Below are 20,118 nucleotides of genomic sequence, written 5' to 3'. Positions count from 1 at the left end.
AGAGGAATTTGGTGTAGCTTGGGTGAGATTACTTTTATGACCGGCAGGATGTCATGTACACAGAGACACACACACACAGTGCTTAAACTGTTACACTCACACATACACACAGGTACGCGCACACATTCACTTACGTGCACTTACATAGACATACGGATACGTGCACACACAGGCACTCACGTGCTCATGCATACGCACACAAACACAGAGTTTGCAACACACCATGGGGTCGCTTCTATAAAGCTGACTGTAACAAACAAAGGAGTGGAAGATCTGCAGAGGGACACCAGCCTTGCACGTCTCCCCTTCTAGAAGATGCTTAAATGAAGATGAATGAAGATGAATAAAGGTTTTGTGAAAATGACTACTGAGTCCGGTGCTGTCTTTGGATGCCTCGAGGAATAAAAAAGAATTGATTTTGTAACAATGGTCATGACAATTTGCATATGAATGATCATAAATTGACCTCATATTGTTAGTGTGCTAGTTTCAGTCATTATGCAGATGTCCTGTTTATAAGGTTGGAAATCTGCAGTTAGCTGAGACTGAAGAGGTCACCTGGATAATGATGAAACATTTCTCCCACTGATATGGCATGTAGATTCAAGATTTAAGGTCTTTATTGTCAGTACAACAATATACACAATATACAGCATACCAAAATGCCGTTTCACCCCAAGCCCCCTCGTTCATTATAATTATATAAGAAGTATATCTCGAAGAGATATAAAACCAGAAATTACAAATAAAAATAATTTTATTTTGAGGTAAAATTAGGAGCTAAAAAGGTACTATTACGAACTATATCTATGAACAATACACAAAGACTGGACAGAGACAATACAAAGTTATGTTCAGGATATTGTAGACAAAACAGGACGAAGACACGTGCAAGATGCAAAAAGTGCAAAAAAGCATGTTGTTCCCAGTTCCAGTTTGTAGTAGATTTGTGGAAGTTTGTGTTGTTTTTGAGTCTTTTGTTGAGTATTGTATCAAGAAATAACCCCAGATACTTTCTAAGATTAAAGATTTCATAAAAAATTTTTTTTAAGTAAATAAAAGTAAAAATCACTTAAAAAACCTGACTGTGTCCCAGTGATTTATGGCAGTTTATGCACATTTCCAAAAAGAATAAACTGTCAGTTCAGTGTAAGAATACAGAAAAATTGCTGTTTTTTAATTTTTTGTCTTAGATGATAAAACTGTTAAAAATTAAACCATTGTTTATCAGTCAGTGATTAAAAAAAAAACCTTAAAATTTGGATTAAAGTTTATATTAAAGTTTAATTTAAAGTTTATAATATCATAAATCTCTGGGGAGAGATGATAAATTGTACTGAGATTTTCATTTCTGCTAATCTCAGATTACAGTGAAACACATCTAATCTGCTATTCTCATCTCACACATCAAAGGCACTCAGCTCACGCCTTTCATGTGTGAGCTGAGCTGCTCACAGGCCGAAGGACACATCTTGACCTTTGACCTGCAGTTGTTGCTGATTCCTAGCAGTGTGCTGGGCCACGTCACTGCTGTCAAACTGCTGGATTTATGGTCTGCAGGTGAGTGTTGACTCATTGTGAAACTCAAACAGCTGAGGGCATCGTGACCAGTGTTACCTGCAGGAAAGGAAAAAACATAGTTGTGCAACACCTGTCCAGGGCAGTCCACCACACTGTCAGGTGTGCCAGAAGGCGGGGTTGAACCTTCACATCTGCTGCAGGTGGAGAGCTAACAGATGCGTGATGGATGCCAGAGCAGGGAGTAACCGGGCTGTGGTAGTGTCCGTGGCCCAGTTTGACCCCGGCGTGAGTCTGGGGAACAGGGCCGGAGCCCAGAAAGACGCCAAGAGGCTTCACGGCACCCTCAGCAGGCGAGGCTTCGAGGTGGAGCTGCACAGCGACCTGAGCGGTGACGAAATCTACGAGCTGTTTGTGCAAGGTAACATTTCCATGGAAGCATCATGTGTGGTTTGAAGGATAAATCACCTGCAGCGGGCATGGGCTCATGTGCAGGTGGGCGTGAACATGTCCAGCCTCACTCATCTCACAGGTAACCAGGTGCTGCTGATCAGCAGGTGAGACCGCCTGTGTAAATGCAGAGCTCTGAGCAGGTCTGCAGCTTGCACACATACAAACTTCCCAGCAAAGTCATCTCAGTCAGATGCTTATTGTCCCTGCATGCCATCAGGTCAAAGGTTAAAGTTCACGGCAGCAGCGGTCTAAAGGAAAAAGCCTCTTTTCTCTGTGACAGCGCAGCTTAGGTGTGCAAACCTGCATCTGACTCTGGAACAGCGAGCTCTGGACATTTATGTATTGCTCTATGGATTTATGGATTTATTGACTTTCAGCTCTGAGCACCATGAGACGAGTGCCGATTAGCTCTAATACATTAAAGAAAGAAGAAGAATATACTGATGGATGCTTCCATGTTGTATATTATTTCTATTATTACATATTAAAGACCCAAACAGCTGCAGGCCGGAGGGCAAATTGAATCATAGCGTGATGAGGTGAATGATCAGCTGACTGTAGAGTGTCTGTGAGCAGCTCACTGTGCCATTCAGCAGCTCCAGGCTAGAACCTGCTTCTCACAGGACAGGCGAGGTGCGTCATTTATTCGCTCCAACATCAAAACAAAAGTTCATCGTAAGTTTATCTTATCTGAACGATCACATGACTGACTACTGGTCACGTAGCCCAGGTGTGTTGGCTCATTTAACAATTTCCCATGTGGGATCAATAAAGTATCTAATCACTGATCTTATAGTAGCACCAGCTCTGTATTTGGTGCTGTATTTTTATAATCTTCAGAGCTCTTTCACCACTGATAATGTTTGCTTTGCGCAGAGTCACATCATGCATGCCTTAACCAGTAACCACCATCGTGATGCCGGTCAACTCAGACTGGATTTAATCCAGCTAAAACAGAGAAAGCCTGGCTATGCTGGGCTGCTTTTGCACTTCAGTTAGCTGAGGTGAAGCTAGCAGATAGCTAGCAGCAACAGCCACCTGTGTCACCATCCACCTGTTTGTCAAAGAGGCCACGGCCCTAATAATGCACACTTTAAGCCTTAATCCAGTTTAAACAGGTATGGGTTAAGAAATTATGCAGAGAGACCAAACAGTTTGTGTATCAGACTGTAAAGATGTTTACTAGTTTTAACATGGAAGAACATGGGGACAGACTCCCTGCTGCCTCTGCTGGATGTCAGAGGAACTGCAGTGTAACACCTATTTAATTACTAACAACTTATTAGATGGTAATAAAAAATAAAGACAGGCTGGCTTTTGCTTCAGTGTTCCTGTTTCTCATGAGTAACCACTCTGCAGACGAGGCGCATGTGCATTGAGCACGTGCATACCTGCTGCCATGTACAGTGGGGCAAAAAAGTATTTAGTCAGCCACCGATTGTGCAAGTTCCCCCACCTAAAATGATGACAGAGGTCAGTAATTTGCACCAGAGGTACACTTCAACTGTGAGAGACAGAATGTGAAAAAAAATCCATGAATTCACATGGTAGGATTTGTAAAGAATTTATTCGTAAATTAGGGTGGAAAATAAGTATTTGGTCACCTCAAACAAGGAAAATCTCTGGCTCTCACAGACCTGTAACGTCTTCTGTAAGAAGCTTTTCTGTCCCCCACTCGTTACCTGTATGAATGGCACCTGTTTGAACTCATCATCTGTATAAAAGACACCTGTCCACAGCCTCAAACAGTCAGACTCCAAACTCCGCCGTGGCCAAGACCAAAGAGCTTTCGAAGGACACCAGGAAAAGTATTGTAGACCTGCACCAGACTGGGAAGAGTGAATCTACAATAGGCAAGCAGCTTGGTGTGAAAAAATCAACTGTGGGAGCAATCATCAGAAAATGGAAGACATACAAGACCACTGATAATCTCCCTCGATCTGGGGCTCCACGCGAGATCTCATCCCGTGGGGTCACAATGATCATGAGAATGGTGAGCAAAGATCCCAGAACCACACGGGGGGACCTGGTGAATGACCTGCAGAGAGCTGGGACCAAAGTAACAAAGGTCACCATCAGTAACACACTACAACGGCAGGGAATCAAATCCCACAGTGCCAGACGTGTTCCGCTGCTGAAGCCAGTGCATGTCCAGGCCCGTCTGAAGTTTGCCAGAGAGCACATGGATGATACAGCAGAGGATTGGGAGAATGTCATGTGGTCAGATGAAACCAAAGTAGAACTTTTTGGTATAAACTCAACTCGTCGTGTTTGGAGGAAGAAGAATACTGAGTTGCATCCCAAGAACACCATACCTACTGTGAAGCATGGGGGTGGAAACATCATGCTATGGGGCTGTTTTTCTGCCAAGGGGACAGGACGACTGATCCGTGTTAAGGACAGAATGAATGGGGCCATGTATCGTGAGATTTTGAGCCAAAACCTCCTTCCATCAGTGAGAACTTTGAAGATGAAACGAGGCTGGGTCTTCCAACATGACAATGATCCAAAACACACCGCCCGGGCAACAAAGGAGTGGCTCCGTAAGAAGCATTTGAAAGTCCTAGAGTGGCCTAGCCAGTCTCCAGACCTCAACCCCATAGAAAATCTGTGGCGGGAGTTGAAAGTCCGTGTTGCTCGGCGACAGCCCCAAAACATCACTGCTCTCGAGAAGATCTGCATGGAGGAATGGGCCGAAATACCAGCTACTGTGTGTGCAAACCTGGTAAAGACCTATAGTAAACGTTTGACCTCTGTTATTGCCAACAAAGGTTATGTTACAAAGTATTGAGTTGTATTTTTGTCATTGACCAAATACTTATTTTCCACCCTGATTTACGAATAAATTCTTTACAAATCCTACCATGTGAATTCATGGATTTTTTTTTTTCACATTCTGTCTCTCACAGTTGAAGTGTACCTCTGGTGCAAATTACTGACCTCTGTCATCATTTTAGGTGGGGGAACTTGCACAATCGGTGGCTGACTAAATACTTTTTGCCCCACTGTATCCAGTGTTATGGCTGCTGTGAGAATGCTGACTGAGGGTCACTGACGGCCAAAGTTGGTCAAGTTACTTGAAAAAAGTAATCAGTAACTAATTACTGGTTACTTCCCGAAAAAAGTAATCCAGTTACTTTACTGATTACTTATTTTCAAAAGTAATTAGTTACTTAGTTACTTTTTAAAACATGATTTATCCCCTAAATAGGTGATAAAGCGATAGATCTTTCAGCCCATTTCTACTTTTTCTGCATAATCCATCATACAAAATGTAATCAAATGAAAAAGTCTCTTTTTAATACTTGTTTTATCAGTTTTAATCTTTTAACTTTATGCATCAAGCAAACATTAAATTATATGCAACATTCTCTGACTGGAAGACATTTGTTTAACATTTAAACCTATTGTCTGCACATTCCAGCACATAAAATAAAATATTTTTTGTGTTTACACTCTCTCTTTCAAATAGATGCAAGTAAAACACAGAAGAAAATAAATAAAATCAAAGTCTCAGCGGTCCTGTTGCTCTATTTTAACCTATATAGCAGAAGTGGGGCAGGCGGAGGTTTGCCCTGGTGCAGGTGTGCCGCAGCCATCATGTCAGTGGAAGGATCTGGGAGTTTCTCTGTGAATTTCAGGTTCCAGCAGCAGCGTATTTGGTGCTTGCTCGGACATTTAGGGGTTTTTTCGCTGTAAAAAGAACTTTTCTTCCCACACACAACAGACGCTAATGTTTTTGTCACTTATTACGGAATCAAACTCAATGTAAGGTCAGTACTTCCACGCTTTAAACGCTGCACGCTCATACTCTCTCCTGCACTCGTTATATTATCCATTGTTGATCTGCACACAGCTGTTGCCACGAACGTCGCACTTACGTCATTGTCATGAGACACTCTCGCAAATAAATCACGGTTTTATTAACGCAGTAATGCAGCGTACTTATGGGAAAGTAACAGTAATCTAATTATCTTTTTTGCAATAGTAATCCCTTACTTTACTCGTTACTCGAAAAAGTAATCGGATTACAGTAACGAGTTACTGCCCATCTCTGCTGACGGCACAACTGTTTGTGTCTGTTCTGCAGAGAGCAGGCGGCCCGTGAAGGACTGCTTCCTGGCTGTCTTGTCGTCTCACGGGGAGGAGGACTGCGTGTTCGGAGCCGACGGCAAACCCGTCCGGCTGTCTCGGATCTTCGCATATTTTGACAACGAGTGCATGGAGAATAAGGCCAAAGTGTTCCTCATACAGGTAGGTGGCAGAAGGGCGAGGACAACATGAGTTTAGGTCGTGTCGAGGGAATCAAATGATCTGTTTTCTTCTGTGATGCTGAGGTCATCCTCTTGATGCTGTCTCTGCAGGCGTGTCGCGGAGACACTCTGGATGATGGAGTGGAGGTGGACTCGGCCGGTGACGCCACCGACTGCAGCTTCTCCCTCCACCTCTCAGTTCCTGTAGATACAGCTGTGATGTATGCCACGCCCCCAGGTAAACACCAAGCCTTCAACAGACCACCACCACTACCCTCTAAACCTCCTCAGCGGCCACTCAGACCTCCTAAACTACCCTTCAAACCTCCTGACAGGCAGCATAACCATTTTATCCATCCCTAGAACCTCCACAGTTACCGTGAAACATAGAACTTAAACCATCTTTATGACAACTGCAACACTTGCAATATGATCACATCTCTTTAGGGACTTTTAAGACCTACCAAAGGACTTCTAAACCTCCTTAGTAACCAGAGAAATCTTCTATACTACCCATCAGGGGCGATTTTAGCCCCCCAAAGATTTTAGATGTCACAAATCAAAGCACCCCCAAAGATTTCTTACTTTTTTGACAATATTTGCTGTTTGTGTGACACACTGCTAAAAATATAAAAAGCATACAGTACGTAATTGAGATGGAACATTTTAACAACAAAAGTATGTATAAACCCCCCCCCCTCCCAAAATGGTTTGTTCCAGCTCTCCCCTGTTCTGGCTCTAGCGCCGTTGCTGCCAGAGCGATGGTGGCTGAGACGCAGCGGAGCAGAGGTGTGAGTGCCTGGCTTAAAACAGGACATATTAGCTGCATTTAACCTTCAGTTACTCTTTATATAGTTGGTAGGAGTCAGACCATGTTTCTTTTTACTGAAAAACATTACACCAGGTAACCAGGGTGTAAAAAAACTTGTTTTCCAGCGATGTTTGCTACCCTACAATTTGTCCTACACTGCAGTAAAATCAGTGACATTTGAAAACCTAAAACTTAAAATTGTCCGTAGCCTGCTGTTGTTACCACTGTCCTGTTTTAAATCGATACTAACTAGCTAACTGACCGAATGCCCATTAACCTTAGAACTCCTGTTGTGTGTGTGTGTGTGTGTGTGTGTGTGTGTGTGCGTGCGTGCGTGCGTGTGTGTTTTGGGGCCACCCTGGGGCGCACACATGTCAGTGCGCCCCAGGGTGGCTGTGGCTACAATGTAGCTTGCCAGCACCAGTGTGTGAATGTGTGGATGACTGGATGCGTAAAGCGCTTTGGGGTCCTTAGGGACTAGTAAAGCGCTATACAAATACAGGCCATTTACCATTTTTTTTGTACAGAGAGACAGCCAGGTTCATAATGGATATAAGGAAGTTGTTTTTGTTTTTTGTTTTGTTTTTTTTTAAAAGGAGCCACATTCAGGTAAAAGTGTAAAATCAAACGATCCGTCAATCAAGAATAATGTTGGATCAGTGTTTCAATATTTATATCTTTTATTAGATATTCATGTGGTTTGGTTATTTTCCTTTTGGTTGAAAGTAGACTGAGAGAGGACTTTGTGTTAGCGATTTTAATAGTATTTTTTCATATTAATGTAATTTATCATCTAATTGAATACAATCTATTTGTGTATGATTGTCAGTCCAAAGAGGGAGAGAGGAAAGAGGAGAACGTGAGGAGAAAGTACAAGGTCAGGAAGAACCAGGTAAGAAAACAGACAGGGAACAGTGACAGGCAAAACAGAAACTGTTAAACTGACAAAGAGAAAAAAACAGATTTTACTCAAACAATCTGGAAGTTGTGTCCTCCCTATATTAAAGCTGCTGTACAGAATCTGCAAAACAAACTGGGTTGAAACATTTGACCCTCTTTAACAACATTCCAATATAACATTATAATTGATTGGGGAGATTAAAATTAATAATATATTTTTATGTGGTTCAACCACAACTCTAATAAAACCTCAGCCAGTAATAGGTAGGCCAACTTTTGGACTGTCCAGTTGTCTGTATGACTGCTGCAGTACGTGCGCCACATTTGCGCACTATCAGAAAGAGCCAAACGGCCCTGGTGGAGTGAGGAGCTGTAAAGAGAAGTGCTCTGTTTCTAAAAATGTTAAACTTTTTACAGTGTGTACCACCTGAAAGTACCACTATGAAAGCATGAAACCCATAAATCTTACAACACAAAATTTGTATTATTAAATTAGATTTTTATTTGTAATAATTTATTCTGTTTTGGGAGTGTTTTTTATGTATCTGTATTATATTATATATACACTTTAAAAGTGAATCTCTGTCCAAACAATGCACTCAGTTTACTTTTTACTCACTATGAGCATCACTCATTATTCTCCCCCAGTAATGAAGGTTAGGATATGTATTTTTTTTTTTTATTCCAATCCATTCTTCTTTTGTAGCATTTAAATAACCTTGATCAGATTTGATGGTTTTGTTACAGTTTTTTGCTTTTCTTTCACAAATATGGGGATTAAATTGTGTTAAAATGTACAAAACAGTGATGTCATGTTTTGAGACAAGGACCCAGGGACAGAGAGACTTGATGAATTTAAGAATCTTATGATTTATCTTGCCTGGCTGGGCAGCTCTCTGGGTGCTCAGCACCTCCAAAGCTCTAATCCTAGAATCGCCCCTGCTACCCATTAACCTCCTCTATGACTACTGAAATCATTTTAACTGTTCATGGAATCTCCTCACCTGCCACAAAAGTGCCCAACTACCTGTAGACTCTCCCCAATTACTGCAGACCTCTATCTTCTAAAGAATCTGTTGAACCTTTTTTGTGATCATAAAACTTCCCCAGTGACTGCTACAGCATCCTAAAGACCCCTCAAACATTTTATTGACAACTGAAACCTCGTGAACTACACTTAGAGGCTCCACAATGACTACAAAGCCCTTGAACCTCTGTAATGACCACTGCACATTCCTAACTGAATCTAGGTGACCTTCTTCATCCTAAATATTAAGTTCACTTTTCAAACAGCTGTTTAAGTCTCTCTGGCCATAACCAGCCTACCAGAGAACCTTGAACCTTCTCACTGACCAGTCTAATCTCCTCAAGGCTCCCTTTCTCCAGGATCCCTTAAACTTAAAATACCAGTGCAACTTCCTCAGTGAGTCCTACAACTTTGTGAGGACCTCTAGAACCTTTTCCTGACAACTCAAGTAGTGTTTTAGTAGTGTTGTCCAAATCCTACAGAACCCTCTCTGAAAACTCTAACACCTTTGAAGAGACCACAGAACCTCTTCATTTTTGACACCTGGTGGTGACATTTGTCTGAATCAATAATCTGCAGATTTTTCACCACGGTCCAGAGACCAGTATCTCTGTTTACCTCCTCCTCTCTCCATCAGGTTACGGAGCCTTCATGAGCCCGCTTGGATCCGTCTTCCTTCAGACGTTCTGCACTTTGTTGGAGGACGAGGCCCATCAGAACCTGGAGCTGACTCGCCTGATGACCCGCCTCTCCCACAGGGTGGCCTACACCTTCCAGGCCAAAGGTCGTGAGCTGGGCGGGAAGAAAGAGATGCCGTGCTTCCTGACACGACTGACCAGAGAGGTGTTCCTGTCCTCAGAGTCAGAGAGAGAAGATCTCTGATCCTGGGAAAGGTTTTCCTAAAGTTCTTGAAGATGTTGTGTCACCATTTTTTGAGAAGTTTCACAAACTTCAGCTGTTCATTGATCCACTTTAATGCGACTGCAATAAACTGGAGCTTATTTTCTCATTTATGAAGGTTATTTCTTCACTTATTCACTCATTATCCACGTAGTCACACATTTTTATATCTGCATTTATTTTTCCTTTGATAAATACATCTGAATATGAACAAATAATTGAGTATCAGAAATTAACAGCAGGTAGTTTTTAATAATAAAAAACAGTAATTTGGAGTAGGTGCAGAAATCTTTTATAGTGCTTAAAAATTTCTACTCCTGTATTGAGACATTACAAATAAATCTTGAATTGTTGGTTGAAGAAAAAGATTATTCCTAAACTAAAGTGTCAGTCTGAAGAACACCGTCACATGTTTAACAATAAAATGTAAGATTTACTGCATATGTGAGTCTAACAGGTCGGTATAAACAGTAATTTAAAAGTTTTAACCTCTTCATCAGCAGTGTGAAGGTACAGCTGTGGATGAGTCACATGTTTAAGCATTTAAACCAGAAACCAGGTGAGGGTTTGAACTTTACATCTGTTAACAGGTGACCAATCAACCTGCAGGGTCAGGCTGGATTTACATTTCACATATTTTGTCCTCTTACAGGAGTTGTGAGAATCTTAGGTGGAGATGTTTCTGAGTCATCTCCTTGAGTCAGCAGGTGTGTGTTCATACAGAGACACGTGTGGGATCACATAAAGTCAGTCTGTCTGGGTTTGAGTACTTCCTGTCTGGACGTGAACCAGAACTTACAGAGTCCACACCTGTTATCACTGAATATGTAATAAAGCAGATCATGTGACGTGGAATGAGCAGTCAGCAGGTCGGGAAGTTTACGCTCACAGAGGTGTGGGAGCGGTTTTGTCCTGAGGCCTTCCTTCATCTACTTTCAGTTTAGTACCTGCAACACATTTATGATTCATGTCTGACACACAGCACGACATTTCCCAGAACTCAGCTGTTTCACTTCCCCACAACTGCTCCATCACATCACTACACCCTCTTCATTCACAGCTTAGACACGTTACATGGATATTCAGTGGTGCTCTAGAAGCAAAATAGTTCCAGTGTTACATTCACAAAGGTAAAAAAAAGAAGCTCCTGTCACAAACTGAGTTTATTCTGACCACATGATTAAAATCTGAAGGCGTGAAACAAACATCATCATCCTCGTTCTCTAACGTCACAAGCTTGGAAAGACAGAGCAAGTTCACAGACCTCTCCACAAAATCATCCGCAGGTCAGTGCAGAGCTACAGACGGCAGATCAAACTCTCATGCTTTTCAGCTCTCCTGACCTGTTTCTGCTTCACAGAGTCCAGATGTTTTCAGATGTCAGAAAGAGCTTCCCTGACCTGCAGATATATTCAGCATTAATGAGCCTCACAGAAGTTACCCCTGCATCTCACCAACCACTCTGTAAAAAAGAACGTGCAGGGTTTCCAGCTCAGGCTCCAGTGTGTTTACGATGTCTGCATCGTCCTATAAACACGTTTACCTGGTCAGGCATGATGATTTACGCCTGTTACTGACAGATGTTCAGGAAATAGACCAAGCAGACCCGTGACTGTATCAAACATTGTGTATTTGCAGATAAATAATAAAGTGCATACATACATATGTACAGGACATGCTAAACATTTTCTTCACACAGTTTTAGAACGACACCACACAAAAACAAGATCATTTCCATTCCTCCATGTGCTCTGCCGTGATTTGGTCTAACTGATGGAAGGTGTCCGTGTTCTGGTGCTCTCAGTACCAACCAGTAATGTGGCTGAGATTCCCTCTGCTTTTCCGGCTCTCTCTGACTCTGAGGACAGGAACACCTCTCTGGTCAGTCGTGTCAGGAAGCACGGCATCTCTTTCTTCCCGCCCAGCTCACGACCTTTGGCCTGGAAGGTGTAGGCCACCCTGTGGGAGAGGCGGGTCATCAGGCGAGTCAGCTCCAGGTTCTGATGGGCCTCGTCCTCCAACAAAGTGCAGAACGTCTGAAGGAAGACGGATCCAAGCGGGCTCATGAAGGCTCCGTAACCTGATGGAGAGAGGAGGAGGTAAACAGAGAAATCTGACATGGTTAAACACGTACAACCTCTGAAGAATTCTGAGAGCTCCTGAGGACATAACTGAGAAAGAAAATCACGATTTATTAGTATCCGGAGTCGGACTTGTGTTGTTGTATCAACCATCATATAAAGGTTTCTGCCAACCAAAAAAGCTCTGAGGTTTTTTTTTTAATGTGTTTGTGCGTCATGAAGGAGGTTCTCCAGGATCAGCTGGAAAGGTATGCGGGCCTCAGAGGAAGTTAGAGGTCTGCAGTAATTGGGGAGAGTCTACAGGTAGTTGGGCACTTTTGTGGCAGGTGAGGAGATTCCATGAACAGTTAAAATGATTTCAGTAGTCATAGAGGAGGTTAATGGGTAGTATAGAAGATTTCTCTGGTTACTAAGGAGGTTTAGAAGTCCTTTGGTAGGTCTTAAAAGTCCCTGAAGAGATGTGATCATATTGCAAGTGTTGCAGTTGTCATAAAGATGGTTTAATTTCTATGTTTCATGGTAACTGTGGAGGTTCTAGGGATGGATAAAATGGTTATGCTGCCTGTCAGGAGGTTTGAAGGGTAGTTTAGGAGGTCTGAGTGGCCGCTGAGGAGGTTTAGAGGGTAGTGGTGGTGGTCTGTTGAAGGCTTGGTGTTTACCTGGGGGCGTGGCATACATCACAGCTGTATCTACAGGAACTGAGAGGTGGAGGGAGAAGCTGCAGTCGGTGGCGTCACCGGCCGAGTCCACCTCCACTCCATCATCCAGAGCGTCTCCGCGACACGCCTGCAGAGACAGCATCAAGAGGATGACCTCAGCATCACAGAAGAAAACAGATCATTTGATTCCCTCGACACGACCTAAACTCATGTTGTCCTCGCCCTTCTGCCACCTACCTGTATGAGGAACACTTTGGCCTTATTCTCCATGCACTCGTTGTCAAAATATGCGAAGATCCGAGACAGCCGGACGGGTTTGCCGTCGGCTCCGAACACGCAGTCCTCCTCCCCGTGAGACGACAAGACAGCCAGGAAGCAGTCCTTCACGGGCCGCCTGCTCTCTGCAGAACAGACACAAACAGACAGTAGTGCTGTCAGTGACCCTCAGTCAGCATTCTCACAGCAGCCATACCACTGGATACATGGCAGCAGGTATGCCAGCCTGTGTTTACGTTCACATGCAGAAGATTCAAACTAATGAAACTTTATGACCTATGTTTGATCTATGAGTGGAAATCAGTTGTAACAGTGTTTAATCACCATCACTGTAAAACACACTCATATAATCACATCCTCACATGTTATATAATTACAAATGTATCAGTCAGCACTGGCATGTCACCAATGAGTGTCAGGGCAGTGTAAGCCTCACCTTTACCTGTAAATAGAACAGAGGTGTGTCTGTGTGTGTGGACACACACACAGAGACTGTAATGTTAAAGCTGCGTGTCTGTCAGGGAGATGGAGCTGCAAATGTTTCCTTATCTGGGCTCACAGACGCAGGCCCTGCTGTGGGCACTGATGCCCCGCCCCCTCTGAGTTTCTGTGACATCAGCTGTTTTTTTAAATGAATGAGTTCTTGGCTGAAAGCTCTCTCAATTTAAATATTTTGTCTCTGTGCTGTGTTTAAATAAAGTTAGAATGTTTTGCGTCCTGTTTTTATTGTTGGAAGTGGGCTTTTCGGGGTGATGCGATTGGTTACCTTTCTCAAACAGCTCGTAGATTTCGGCGCCGCTCAGGTCGCTGTGCAACTCCACCTTAAAGCCCCGCCTGCTGAGGGTACTGTGGAGCCTCTTGGCATCCCTCTTGGCTCCGGCCCTGTTCCCCATCTTCACCCCGGGGTAAAACTCGGCCACGGACACCACCACTGCCCGGTTCACCTCAGCCTTCCCACCCACTGGTCGTCTCTGCTGGGACATGGTGATGTAGCTGAGGTCCGCTGAGCTCTGTCTCTGTGAGTGTCTGTCAGATTTAAGCTCCTGGCTCTGCACTGAAAGTATTTTAAGAGCCCCTGAGCTGTAAAGGTGTGACCACACCTCTTTACCTTACCTGGAACTTCCTCTGCTGCCTTATCAGCCTTATGTGCTCAAGTCTTACACAACTTCATGTTTTTTCTCGCTGTGCCAGATATCCAGGTGTGTTCCACTCACGGATGACATGTCATCATTTCACGGCACACAAACATTTTCCTGCAGTAACAGAAAACAATCGAGGAGTTTTTAAAGCCTTTTATGATTTTTGATTTTAATAAAAACACTTTACTAAAAATGTGAAGTTTGTGTTTGTCATCTTTACAAATAAAGTTTGTTTCACTCCAAGCAAGACTTTTGCCACCCCTGTGAGTAAAAACCTAAATAAAAGTAAGTGTTTCCACTTTATTCTGCCTTATTCTACTTCACTGGCTGTGGGGTTTGTTTGGTCGTCTGAATCTTTCAGTGATCCTGAAAACTCCAGACAGATGGTTTAAAATCAGGTCCCTGTAGTGGCTATATTAAGTTCTCTCTTTCTCTTATATTTAAAATAACCACACTACGCAACTGTTTTTACACGTTGTCGTTAGCAACAATGATGGTAAACCCACTGTGTGGCTCTGCCTTCCATTTGTTTGTTTTCCACATAAACCTTTCACAATGAAGCTGAAGATCCTGTTGAGATTTATAAAAAATAATAAACTGAAATTATGACAAGCAGAAGGACCATTCAAAACAAATCGAGGACCTTATTTCTAAACGAGGGGCTCCCTCTGTAGCATTGACATGGTTTGGTTATGAAAAGTCTGACACGGACCAGAAAACTGTACTATGCAAATTATGCATGAAACTGGTCCCCACCTCAGACTCAAACACGGCAAACCTCTTCTACCACCTATGTGTCACGGTGAGTGAGATGAGCTGTGTGGGGAAAAATAAAGGAGGATCCAATTGCAGGCACTCGTGAAGATGTGAAGGCGGTTTATTGAAACACAAAGCACAGGGGAAAAAATGGCAAACAGAGATTAAGCTAAACTATACTGGAAAGAACTAATCTACTGAACATGAACACAAACATGAAGGAGGATTGGTAGAGGTAAATGACGATGGACAGCAGGGAGAACACACAGATGAAACACGGTGGATGGACAGACGGACCAGCAACTATTACAACAGAATACACGACTTAAATACACTCAGAGAAACACAGGGCGATTACACACAGGTGGGGGACACAGCTGGAAGTAATTAACGAGACGAGACAAGGGAGGTAAAACTGAATACACTCACATGAGACGCAGACCTTCACAATAAAACAGGAAACACGAAATCACTACACAAAGACACAGACTCAACACTGAGAGGCAGACAGAAAATAACACATGGAACTCAAACTATACATGAGACAACAAATCCTTGAAAACGAATAAACAGAAAGATAGAATTCTAATAATAATCAACAAAGCACAAGAGTAACAAAACGATCATTCAAAAATAAACCAAAACATGATAAACTCAAAATGCTGGGTCGAACCGACCGAGAACCCTGACACTACGCAAGAATCATGTGAAAGAGTATGGAGAGTTTATGGATGAGAAGCAAAACACAGCCGTCTGGTGCTGAAAATAAACCTTAGACTCAAACGTTACAACAGGCTTTTCCCCGTGCAATAAATAATCACAAAGAAAATTGGAGCCGTTACAACCTATGTCTAAAAATGCATTGTTTCACGCATCGGTCGATACACTCAACTCCGGGTGCATGATGCCCACCTGAAAACACTTCACACAAGTTGAATTGCCCGGGATTCACAGAATTTAAAGAAAATTTAACATTTTTGTCATATATATCATTGTCGGGATGATAAATGTTTTATATCAGGATATGAGATTTTGGTCATAGCCCTAGCGGACATATTATTGGTCAGATGAAGTCATTAAAAATGCTCCAGCAGCACAAACACGATCAAGAAGTGTCTATGGGTGTCTGACGGGACTGACTGACTGCTGACTATCTGAGCTTCATGTTTCAGGCAGCAGATGAACTGAGGGGAAGTTAAAGTGTCCCTACGAGATAACAAGGGGTTTTTGGTTTTATGTTCTGCGTCTTTGTCCTGTCTTCCTCCCCTCACCCCCAGTTACAGCAGAGTCCTCTCTGAGTCTGGTTCTCCCAGAGGTTTATTCCACTTTAAAGGGATTTTTTTCCTTCCCACTGTCACCAAAGTCTTGCTCACAGGGGGTTGTGTGATTGATAGGTTTTCTCTGTATTGTTGTAGGGTCTCTAGCTTACAGTGTAAAGCACCTTGATGTGACTGTTGTTGTAATTTTGCACTATATTAAAACAATGATTTAATTTTTTAAGCTTGTTGAGTTTGCATGTAATGAGACACACTCTATAAATAAAGAACAGACTGACTCATGCAGATGTAATGTGGTGGAGTCTGGACAAGGTTGACTGCTGCAGAGATTGAAGTGAGTGAGGAACGTAGCTGTTTGCGCTGTGCTGTCTGCTGTAGTCACACTCATGAATTAATCTGTCAGCTGCTCGTAAACTTTGATCACAGGTCACACGCCTGACCTATCAGCATCTCATGCCTCAGAGGAAACCTGCTTTTCCTGCCGCACACGGGAACAAGGTGTCCATAAAAAATAACACGTAAACAAATCAAAGCATTCCAGGAATCCTTGAACACGCTCACATATGTGCACGAACACCCGTCTTTATTTCATTTTAATTCATCAGACTTCATCCCAAAGGAAATTCTCGATGAGGTCGGCTGCTCCCACACACAACAGAAAAAAACATTAATTCAGTAGAAAAAACAAGAAGTTGATCATTTATAAATACAAAATGTAGTCCTTACAAATAATTAAAAAAATAGACATTTGCATATCCCTCCAAAATATTTAAGTAAAAAATTATTTATTGTTTAATTTCTGTAGATATTCACTCTATGTCTTCTTCTTCCTTCTTTCTCTCTGTATGTCTTTCTTTTAATTCCCGCCTTGATTTCCAAACTGATCCTCTGTGGGAATCTCATCCTCCAACATCCACACATCTAATTTGATTGACCCCTCCATCATGGCCTCTATCTATTTATCTATTCCTCACTATTTAATTAGATCACTCATTCCTAAAGTCAAGAATGCTGCTGTCCCACACATTTATGACCCAATCAAAGATCTTAATTCTGTCACAGTGATTACACATTTTTTATTTAAAATGACATAAAAATCACACGCTGCTGGCGATAAATGATTAATACTACAATGACCTTCAGTTATTACTGCAGCCCACCTGCAGCACCTTTGGTCCACACTCTGGGAATCCTTAGATATTTAAATGTATCAATTTAACCATCTATTTGTTATTCTGATGTTATTTAAATATTTGTTTCAGGCAAAATAAATCAAACAGAAAGGATTGATGGAGGCAGATGATCCACTGTGGCACCACCTAAAGGAAGCACTTGGAAGAAGAAGAAAAAGATTCATATCTTGATTTGCTTTATTTACATATTTGCAATTATTTGTATTACATTTATAACGTTTTATCATTCATTTATTCAAGTATTTATTTATTTTATAATATTTCTTTATTTACTCATTTATTCAGGTAGTTTTATTGTTTCCATTTTTTATTGATCCTTGAATTCCTTTATTATTTGTTATGCATGTGTTATTATGTTTCACTGCTTTGATGATGTAATTTCTTAATCTGGGATAATCTGGGATTAATCCACTCATTAATTTCATTTAACAGTCTTCAATTATACAAACAAATAATGAACAAAAAAACATAAATAAATATATTAAATTAAATTTTTCTTTTCCAGTCGCTTAACCAGGGGCGATTCTAGGATTAGAGCTTTTCACCCAGAGAGCTGCCCAGCCTGGCAAGATAAATCATAAGATTCTTAAATTCATCAAGTCTCTCTGTCCCTGGGTCCTCGTCTCAAAACATGACATCACTGTTTTGTACATTTTAACACAATTTAATCCCCATATTTGTGAAAGAAAAGCAAAACACTTTTCTGAAAAGTCTGTAACAAAACCATCAAATCTGATCAAGGTTATTTAAATGCTGCAAAAGAAGAATGGATTGGAATAAAAAAGAAAACATATCCTAACCTTAATTACTGGGGGAGAATAATGAGTGATGCTCATAGTGAGTAAAAAGTAAACTGAGTGCATTGTTTGGACAGAGATTCACTTTTAATGTGTATGTATAATATAATACAGATACATAAAAAACACTCCCAAAACAGAATAAATTATTACAAATAAAAATCTAATTTAATAATACAAATTTTGTGTTGTAAGATTTATGGGTTTCATGCTTTCATAGTGGTACTTTCAGGTGGTACACACTGTAAAAAGTTTAACATTTTTAGAAACAGAGCACTTCTCTTTACAGCTCCTCACTCCACCAGGGCCGTTTGGCTCTTTCTGATAGTGCGCAAATGTGGCGCACGTACTGCAGCAGTCATACAGACAACTGGACAGTCCAAAAGTTGGCCTACCTATTACTGGCTGAGGTTTTATTAGAGTTGTGGTTGAACCACATAAAAATATATTATTAATTTTAATCTCCCCAATCAATGATAATGTTATATTGGAATGTTGTTAAAGAGGGTCAAATGTTTCAACCCAGTTTGTTTTGCAGATTCTGTACAGCAGCTTTAATATAGGGAGGACACAACTTCCAGATTGTTTGAGTAAAATCTGGTTTTTTCTCTTTGTCAGTTTAACAGTTTCTGTTTTGCCTGTCACTGTTCCCTGTCTGTTTTCTTACCTGGTTCTTCCTGACCTTGTACTTTCTCCTCACGTTCTCCTCTTTCCTCTCTCCCTCTTTGGACTGACAATCATACACAAATAGATTGTATTCAGTTAGATGATAAATTACATTAATATGAAAAAATACTATTAAAATCGCTAACACAAAGTCCTCTCTCAGTCTACTTTCAACCAAAAGGAAAATAACCAAACCACATGAATATCTAATAAAAGATATAAATATTGAAACACTGATCCAACATTATTCTTGATTGACGGATCGTTTGATTTTACACTTTTACCTGAATGTGGCTCCTTTTAAAAAAAAACAAAACAAAAAACAAAAACAACTTCCTTATATCCATTATGAACCTGGCTGTCTCTCTGTACAAAAAAAATGGTAAATGGCCTGTATTTGTATAGCGCTTTACTAGTCCCTAAGGACCCCAAAGCGCTTTACGCATCCAGTCATCCACACATTCACACACTGGTGCTGGCAAGCTACATTGTAGTCACAGCCACCCTGGGGCGCACTGACATGTGTGCGCCCCAGGGTGGCCCCAAAACACACACGCACGCACACACACACACAACAGGAGTTCTAAGGTTAATGGGCATTCGGTCAGTTAGCTAGTTAGTATCGATTTAAAACAGGACAGTGGTAACAACAGCAGGCTACGGACAATTTTAAGTTTTAGGTTTTCAAATGTCACTGAGGCAGAAAACTGCATCACAGTCCTGCCTTCAGAACAGCCGCCCCCAAACTTGCCCTCGCAAGTTTGCAGAATGTCATTTACTGTCCATTTTGTTCTGGTACTGCAGGTAGTCGAATAAGGCGGCTCACTGGGCGTACGTAGGTACGGTCCTTTACGTCCACTTCTGCAGATCGGATCAAACCATCAGCTCCGGGGAATACCCTGTTGATCTTCCCAACAGGCCATGATGCTCTGGGAAGATGGGGATCCACTATCATCACCACAGTGCCCAGCTGGATCGGAGCAGTGTCTTTCTGCCACTTTGACCGTGTCTGCAGTGTAGGCAGGTAGTGGCGTATGAACTGTGTCCAGAAGCGATCGGATAACACCTTACAGGTCCTCCATGATCGTCGTCCAATGAGCTCTGAGTCGTGGTATATCACTTGGGGTAGGGAAGGGTCTAGCCGCCCCATCAGCAACAAATTTGGGGTAATGGGGTCTGGGTCAGCCACGTCTGATGACACGTACCCCAAAGGTTTCGAGTTGAGTATTTCCTCGATCTCGATCAACACTGTTTGGAGTATTTCCTCTTTTACAACCTGTGAGCCCAATGTGGAGGCCAGAGCTGCCTTTATGGACCTGATCTCTCGCTCCCAGGATCCTCCAAAGTGGGGAGAACTGGGAGGGTTAAATCGAAACTTGATCTGCTGCTCTGCTAACTTGCCTTGTAAAGAG

The 20,118-nt window shown here is 42.0% G+C and overlaps 2 protein-coding genes across 4 annotated transcripts; one reads left to right on the top strand and one right to left on the bottom strand.

Annotated features, from left to right (window-relative positions):
* Window positions 1-1,696: 1,696 nt before the first annotated feature.
* Window positions 1,697-10,095, top strand: LOC147325369 (caspase-7-like). Of its 2 annotated transcripts, XM_086299888.1 has the most exons (5): window positions 1,697-1,939; window positions 6,062-6,225; window positions 6,336-6,462; window positions 7,865-7,927; window positions 9,600-10,093. In XM_086299888.1, the coding sequence occupies exons 1-5, from the start codon at window positions 1,744-1,746 to the stop codon at window positions 9,842-9,844; spliced, it is 795 nt and encodes a 264-aa protein (XP_086156014.1). In that variant the 5' UTR covers window positions 1,697-1,743; the 3' UTR covers window positions 9,845-10,093. The 2 variants fall into 2 exon arrangements, with proteins under 2 accessions (XP_086156014.1, XP_086156015.1); XM_086299889.1 differs by lacking the exon at window positions 7,865-7,927 and having other exon boundaries at window positions 9,600-10,095.
* On the bottom strand, window positions 10,057-19,176 carry LOC147325368 (caspase-7-like). Of its 2 annotated transcripts, XM_086299887.1 has the most exons (6): window positions 18,708-19,176; window positions 13,992-14,131; window positions 13,645-13,849; window positions 12,840-13,003; window positions 12,603-12,729; window positions 10,057-11,942 (listed from the first exon to the last, which is right to left on the bottom strand). In XM_086299887.1, exons 3-6 carry the CDS (start codon window positions 13,769-13,771, stop codon window positions 11,629-11,631), a joined length of 732 nt encoding a protein of 243 aa, XP_086156013.1. In that variant the 5' UTR covers window positions 13,772-13,849; window positions 13,992-14,131; window positions 18,708-19,176; the 3' UTR covers window positions 10,057-11,628. The 2 variants fall into 2 exon arrangements, with proteins under 2 accessions (XP_086156013.1, XP_086156012.1); XM_086299886.1 differs by lacking the exons at window positions 13,992-14,131; window positions 18,708-19,176 and having other exon boundaries at window positions 13,645-13,973.
* Window positions 19,177-20,118: the final 942 nt, after the last annotated feature.

This window comes from Aulonocara sp. 'chitande type north' Nkhata Bay, linkage group LG7 (genome assembly GCF_057382095.1).
Source record: "Aulonocara sp. 'chitande type north' Nkhata Bay isolate Kocher_YH1m ecotype deep benthic linkage group LG7, A_spYH_male_GT1.1, whole genome shotgun sequence".
NCBI classification, from domain to species: domain Eukaryota; kingdom Metazoa; phylum Chordata; class Actinopteri; order Cichliformes; family Cichlidae; genus Aulonocara; species Aulonocara sp. 'chitande type north' Nkhata Bay.
Note: the sequence above shows the minus strand (reverse complement) of the source record. Positions and strands in the feature narration are given on the sequence as shown.